Source organism: Hypanus sabinus, chromosome 31 (assembly GCF_030144855.1).
Source record: "Hypanus sabinus isolate sHypSab1 chromosome 31, sHypSab1.hap1, whole genome shotgun sequence".
Lineage (NCBI taxonomy): Eukaryota > Metazoa > Chordata > Chondrichthyes > Myliobatiformes > Dasyatidae > Hypanus > Hypanus sabinus.
In genome coordinates this window covers 12,536,537-12,544,081 of record NC_082736.1, presented here as the reverse complement: position 1 = coordinate 12,544,081, position 7,545 = coordinate 12,536,537, and the positions used below count along the sequence as shown (strand labels likewise).

Genomic DNA, 7,545 nt, shown 5'->3' with positions numbered 1-7,545 from the left:
TGCTGTAGTTATATTCTCCCTCTCAAAGCTGGCTTAGAAGTGATGGAGTTAATCTGGTAGTGAAGCACCGCTGCCATTCATGCTATACTCAGGGAGTCGAATTACAGCCAGGTGATCAGACCTTCCCGAAGCGAGGGCGTGGAAAAACACGGTAGCCATTCTTCATGGTGGTGGAACAATGGTCCAGTGTGTTGTTCCCTCTAGTTTTGCAAGTGATCTGTTGATGATAATTGCTTTTCAGACAGGCCTGGTTAAAATCCCCCAAAACAATGGTGAAGGCGTTAGGGTGCGCTGTTTCGCGCATGTTGATCCCATTATTCAGATTATCTAAAGTCTGATTGACATTGGCCGAAGGTGAAATATATTCTGCTGACAAAGTGACCAAGGAGAACTCCCGCGTTAGGGAATAAGGAGGGCACATAACTGGTAGATATTCCAGATCTGGTGAGCAGAATTGGGACAGGACTGATATACTTGTGCACCAAGAAGTGTTGATCACGGGACATACTCCTCCACCTCTTTTTGAGAGAGTCTATATGTTTATCCTGACAGTATATAGTAAACCAGACGATCAGAATCGCTGCTTGCGGGACGAAAGTGCTTAACAAGGATTCTCTGAAACAAATTTCACACTGTCCCATTATTCAGTACCCTAGCTCAGAGATCATCCATTTTATTCATCAGAGACTGCAGGTTTGCCAGCGAGATAGTCGGTGTCAGTAGTTTAAAACCCCGTTTCCAGAAAAGTACTTGTATCCCTGATCTGCAGCCACGTTGCCTAAGTGTTCACCGACGTGGACACTTCCGTCCTAATGAGTATTGTTTCCGTCAGTTGTAAGCAGCCATAGTCCGTTAAATGTATAAACACATCGTTGATGACGGTACTGACCTTGGAAGCTGAAACGAGATTCTTTAATCCTGTCTTTTGATAGATCTACTGCTACTCCAGTCGCCCGTAGGCGGCCCCGGAATAGTCGATGTTTCGGCGGAGACCCGCAGCAGGATATTTCAGCCCCGGTACGGGTCCCATGCCACTGAATCTCTTGTGATTTGAGATCTGGTAGTTGTAATTTCTGTGATCCTCCAAGAGGACCACAGATTTGTCCGGTTTGGAGTCTAGCCCGCTTCAAAGTTTTAGAGACCTGTGTTGTCTAAAATCAGGGACTACTGTTTTTACTCTAGGTATAGTCATCCATCCTAAACCTGAAAACGGTAGTTGCCAGACTAAGAGTAATCCACCGGTCTTCAACATTTCGGGTTTCTGCTCAATGCTTGAAGCATGACAGGATAAAAAAACTTACGAAGCAGCCATGAAGATATTTTCTATATATGTATTCAACGAAGGACAGGCAGACATAACGGGGCAGTACTAGAGGTCTCCCGAATGCCAAGGAGAGACAGTGGAACAAACATGTTGAAACAGCATGGAAAGACACAAACTCAACAACGTAGCTACAGTGGCGGCTTTATTTTTCAATGGGGCTTCATTAGTGATTCCTACATGTCCTTTGAACTTACCCCTCTGACGTTAAAATCGTGCAAAATATATGGACACTTTTGTGACACAGGTGACACCAGACGGATGAGGCAGGGAATTAAAGCTCTGACAGACTACAAGATCAGGCCGAAAACTGATGACAGCGACGCCTCTCTTCCAAACAGGCTTAACAAATTCTTTGCACGTTTCGAAGCATCAGACACTACAGCAAGGGGGAGAGCCAGTCCCTTTTTACCAACTGACCAGCCGTCTCCAATCATTGATTCAGAGCAAACACGGAGGACCCTTGCCAGGGTTAATCCACGAAAAACGGGAGGTTCCGACAACATCCCTGGACGTGTGCTCAAGGGATGTGCTGATGTCCTGACAGAAGTTTTTCGACATCTCCCTTAGACAAGCCATTGTCCCTAGATGCTTCAAAACCTCCACAATCATCCCTGTAGAAAAAGAAACTGTTGTAGCCTGCCTGAATGATTACCGACCCGTTGCCCTGACCACCATAGTGATGAAATGTTTTGAACGGCTTGTCAATCCTCATATCACAGCCAGCCTCCCCTCATCGCTGGATCCTCTACAGTTTGCCGATCGTCTAAATCGCTCTACGGAGGACTCAATATCCACCACACGACACATAGAACATAGGTGGGAAGAGATTGAACCAGTGGGGACAAAACAGTGTCAAGGTATGCACAAATGAGTTCAGTGGTGCCGGAGCAAGCTGAAACAATAGGTCTACCTGGACAGGCGGGTTTGTGGATCTTGGGTAAGAGGTAAAAACGGGAAGTGCGGGGTTTGGGAAAGATGAGGTTAGTGGCAGTGGATGGGAGATCCCCAGGGCTCATAAGGTTGGTGATGGAATAGGAGACAATGGCCTGGTGCTCTTTAGTGGGGTCATGATCAAGGGGTAAGTAAGAGGAGGTATCAGTTCCTGGGCGCTCAGAGGCTCCATCCTCCTCTGAGACAAACCCTTCTCTCTCCACTAACACTACCAGCCTCTCTCGCACCTCTGATCCCATCTCTCATCCCTGCCAGGTCTTTACCATTCCCTCCGACCGCCAACTGTCTAAGGCAGATCGCTCTGTTCTCAGTGAAGGCCTCAGCTTTCTCCCCCTTCGCCCAGACCTCAGCGAGTTCCGCGTACGCCATGTCGCTGAACTCTTCTTCCGTCGGGTAAGTCTCCGAGCTTTGACAAGGACTCTCCTCCCCCCACCGATGAGCCCTTCTCCCGTCTTCAACTCTCCTCCTCTTCATGGACAACCCGCTCTGGTTTTCTGCCTGCTCTGGATCGATTTATTGCTAATTGCCGACGGGGCATCAACCGTCTAGACTTCACTACTTCACTGCACCTTGTTCCAATTCCAACCTAACTCCTTCCGAACGCTCTGCTCTCCGCTCCCTCCGCACCAATCCCAATCTCAGTATAAAACCTGCTGAAGAGGGGGGAGCTGCTGTTGTCTGGCATACTGACCTTTATCTGGCCGAGGCACAGCGATAACTCACTGATACCTCCTGTTAGGTACCCATTGATCATGGCCACCAGGCCATTGTCTCCTGTACCATCACCAACCTTATAAGCTCTGAGGATCTCCCATCCACTGCCACCAACCTCATAGTTCCTACACTTCCCGTTTCTACCTCCTACCCAAGATCCACAAACCTACCTGTCGAGGTAGACCTACTGTCTCAGCTTGCTCCCGCCCCACTGAACTCATTTCTACATACCTTGACACTGTCTTATCGTCCCTTGTTCAATCTCTTCCCACCTATGTTCGTGACACTACTCATGCTTTGAATTTGTTCTATGATTTTGTTTCCTGGCCCCACCGCCTTATTTTCACCATGGACGTCCAGTCGCTATATACCTCCATCCCCCACCGAGATGGTATCGAAGCTCTTCGCTTCTTTTTGGATTCCAGACCTAACCAAATCTGCTCTACTACCACTCTCCTCCGTCTATCGGAATAAGTTCTTAATCTCAATAATTTCTCCTTTGGCTCCTCCCACTTGCTTCAAATTAAGGGTGTAGCCATAGGCACCCGTATGGTTCCCGCTTATGCCAGCCTATTTGTTGGCTTTGTGGACCAGTCCATGTTACAAGTCTATACGAGTATACGTCCCCCTCTTTTCCCTCGCTACATCGACGACTGCATTGGCGCTGCCTCCTGCACGCAAGTTCGTTGACTTCATTAACCTTGCCTTCAACTTTCACCCTGCCCTCAAATTTACGTGGTCCATTTCCGACACCTCCCTCTCTTTCCTTGATCATTCTGTCTCCATCTCTGGAGACGGCTTATCTACTGATAACTACTTTAAGCCTACAGACTCTCAGAGCTACCTGGACTATTCCTCTTCCCACCCTGACTCTTGCAAAAATGCTATCCCCTTCTCACAATTCCTCCGTCTCCGCCGCATCTGCTCTCAGGATGAGGCTTTTCTTTCGGACGTAGGAGATGTCTTCCTTTATTAAACAAAGGGGCTTCCCTTCTTCTATCATTAACTCTGCTCTCAAACGCATCTCTCCCATTTCCCGCACATGCGCCCTCACCCCATCCACCTGCCACCCCACTCGGGATAGGGTTTCCCTTGTCCTTACCACCCCACCAGCCTCCAGGTCCAACGTATAATACTCCCTAACTTCCTCCTCCTCCAACGGGATCCCACTACCAAGCACATCTTTCCTTCCTCCCATCTTCCTGCATTCCACAGGGATCGGTCCCACGCGACTCCCTTGTCCGCTTGTCCACCCCCTCCCTTCCCACCGATCACCCTCCTGGCACTTATCCTTGTAAAGGGATCAAGTGCTGAACCTGCCCTTACACTTCCACCCTCACCACCATTTAGGGCCCCAAGCAGTCCTTCCAGGTGAGGCGACACTTCACCTGTGAGTCGGCTGGTGTGGTATACTGCGTTCGCTGCTCCCGGTGTGGCCTTTTATATATTGGTGAGACCAGACGCAGACAGGGAGACCGTTTCGCTGAACACCTACGCTCGGGCCGCCAGAAAAAGCAGGATCTCCCAGTAGCTACACATTTTAATTCCACGTCCCATTACCATTCTGATATGTCTATCCATGGCCTCCTCTACTGTCAAGATGAATCCACACTCAGGTTGGAGGAACAACACCTTATATACCGGCTGGGTAGCCGCCAACCTGATGGCATGAACATTGACTTCTCTACCTTCCGTTGCTGCCCTTCCTTCCCTTCTTACCCCATCCCTGACATATTTAGTTGTTTGCCTATTCTCCATCTCCCTCTGGTACCTCCCACCCCCCAATTCCTTCTCCCGAGACCTCCCGTCCCACGATCCTTTCCCTTCTGCAGCTCGGTATCACTTTCACCCATCACCTTCCCGGCTCTCAGCTTCATCCCACCCTCTCCGGTCTTCTCCTATCATTTCACATTTCCACCTCCCCCAACTACTTCCAAATTTCTTACTATCTTTCCTTTCGGTTAGTCCTGACGAAGGGTCTCGGCTCGAAACGTCGACAGTGCTTCTCCTTGTAGGTGCTGCCTGGTCTGCTGTGTTCCACTAATCCAATTCTCAACCCCATCACTACTTTTTTGTAGAATTTTCTGCTCAAAAGCATTGGTGCTCCAGTACGAGTCCGTATTTGAAACAGTCTCCACACTCTCCACCACACATCCGCAGATGCTTGCCAATGTTTTTGATGACAGACCGAATCTCCGCAATCTAACGAGGCAAGAGTGGCGCTGCCGTGATTTCTTGGCATTATTTATATGATGGTTTCTGGACTGGGCCTCTCAGCACAGAGACACACAGGAATTTCGTCAGCATCAACTCAGTCGAATCATCAAATCCATCTGATCAACTCACATTCGTGACCGGTAATTATGATGGAAGCCTTGATACTTCGATATTCCTGAACATTCTGGCACAGACATGTTGCTGTGAGGTGTGGGTCTACTCGGTAATTCTATAATTATTATGTTAACGTTACCGTTGTATGATGACACTCGGCGATAATAAACTGAAAGAAAAAAATACCGTAAAACAGCGCCAAAAGTAATACATTTTGGATTATACAGGATTTAAAAAATAATATTATGTATGCTTTAATATCATTAGGAGATTTTTTCAACAATGCATTTAGAGAAAGTAATCAAATGAATTCGCTTCATACATAGAGATACCACGTAAACAAACATAGTGGATTTCGATTTCATGATGTTCCAGGTATAATTCTTCCATGAAGGTAATAATAAATAAATTCCAAATCGTTCATACAGAAAGATCCCAAAATAGCGGCCGCACGTCGCTCAAATCAACTACTCCACCTATTAATTGTTCTGACGTTGCAAAATAAATAAATCAATTTGCGTTTTATTTACAAATCTCTCCCGTTGCTACAAACAGATACTTCACTCCATTTTTTAGCTCCTCCCTGAACTTTCTCTGTGTCAGTCCATAGATACACGTGTTGGTGCAGGTGCTGAGAAAAGACAACATAAACCCACATTGCTGCAGGATATAGGTCGGTTTGCTCAAATATCTGTCTGTGTAGGAATAGTTTTCTATTTGCCAGTTCCTTGAATGTACGACGTAGGGCATCCAAAGTAATATAAAATTTACTGAAAGAGCGAACAACAGAATCATTGACTTCCTTCGGTTTGCCAACTCTGGATCACTACGATTTTCGCTGCTGTTCCGAAGCACCTGGCGAACTCTATTTGTCGCTATAATCCGCTTGACGGTGGAAATATTAAAGAGCAGAATTAAACAGATTGGTAGTAACGGTGTTGTGATGCTGTCAAATATCTCGTAAGCTTTCCACAGGGGTGATGTGTAGTATTCAGCTACGGGGACACAACTCCATCGATCGACAGCAAAGTAAAATGGAATGGCCTCGGCACAACACGCTGCACTCACGGTTGCCACCACCACAGTCGCTGTTCTCTTGGTGCAATATCGGTTCCGCTGCTTCTCACAGCAGATGGCGACACAACGATCGAAAGTGAAAGCAACCGTCAACCAAACGGAACAGACCCTGCTTGCGTGACTCAGTACAAGTAACAGAGAACACGCCGGAGTTATGAGTAAGAAATTAGCAAACAAGTAGATGTAATTTATCCTCTCTAAGAAAATAACAACGATGACCACCATCAGATCAGCTGCCGCCATGGCCACCAGGTAGAGAGTGATGCATCTGGACAGACCGCATTTCCCGCGGGACAAGATCACAATCGCCGTTAAATTAACTGTAATAGTTATAAAAAATAAATTACAATCAGGTACCGCAGAATGAATAGTATAACTTGATTTTCGTTTTGTGAATAATAATCGATCGAACAGTTGTATCGAATCTCTGCAAGTGTAACAGTCCCCCAATCAGGAATGTAACAACCTCAGCCTCAAATATACATCAAGACGTAGCCTCCACCGCTGCCCTTGAAAACAAATAAAACAAATTTACCATTTTTTCGCTGGAGGGTACCCCACAGCCTCATCTGCACTCTACATTGACTCCCTTGTATTCCGAGGCTAATTCCTCCAATCATAGAATCCCCAACCATGCGAAACATCCGCTCCTTGTCCACTCTATCAAGGGCATTCACGATTTGAAAGGTTTCAATTTGGATACCGCTCATTCTTCCGAATTCTAATGAATAGAGTCCCGTCATTCTGTTTGACATCTTTTAAACCATCTCCTGATTCAGCACATCATTTCCAAGATAACGGGATCAAAACTGCTCAGAAATCCCAAATTACTCCTTAACAGTGCTTTATGGATTCACCGCATTGCAACCTTGTTTTGAAATCCTAATCCTGTCAAATTTACGAGAAAATCGCATTTGACTCCTCACCACAGGCTCAATCTGCAAATTAACCTTTCGGGAATCCTGAAGAAGGACCCCCAATTCCATTTGCTCGTCATGCTCTTGCAGTTGCTCTCCATTTGGAAAATAGTCAACCCTTTCACTTCTTCTACCGAAATGCGTGACAATACGGTTCCCGGCACTAAATTCCATCTGCCACGTCTTTGCTCAATCACTAAGTCAATATAAGCTCTTTGGTGGCCTCTCATC

At 46.7% G+C, this 7,545-nt stretch overlaps 1 protein-coding gene across 1 annotated transcript; it reads right to left on the bottom strand.

Annotated features, from left to right (window-relative positions):
* Nucleotides 1-5,842: 5,842 nt before the first annotated feature.
* LOC132383648 (probable G-protein coupled receptor 139) lies at nt 5,843-6,640 on the bottom strand. Its single transcript, XM_059954841.1, has one exon. The coding sequence runs from the start codon at nt 6,638-6,640 to the stop codon at nt 5,843-5,845; it is 798 nt and encodes a 265-aa protein (XP_059810824.1).
* Nucleotides 6,641-7,545: the final 905 nt, after the last annotated feature.

Bases quoted from the DNA above. Each gene is read 5' to 3' on its own strand.
- LOC132383648 (XM_059954841.1), bottom strand. From the start codon at position 6,640: ATGGCGGCAGCTGATCTGATGGTGGTCATCGTTGTTATTTTCTTAGAG.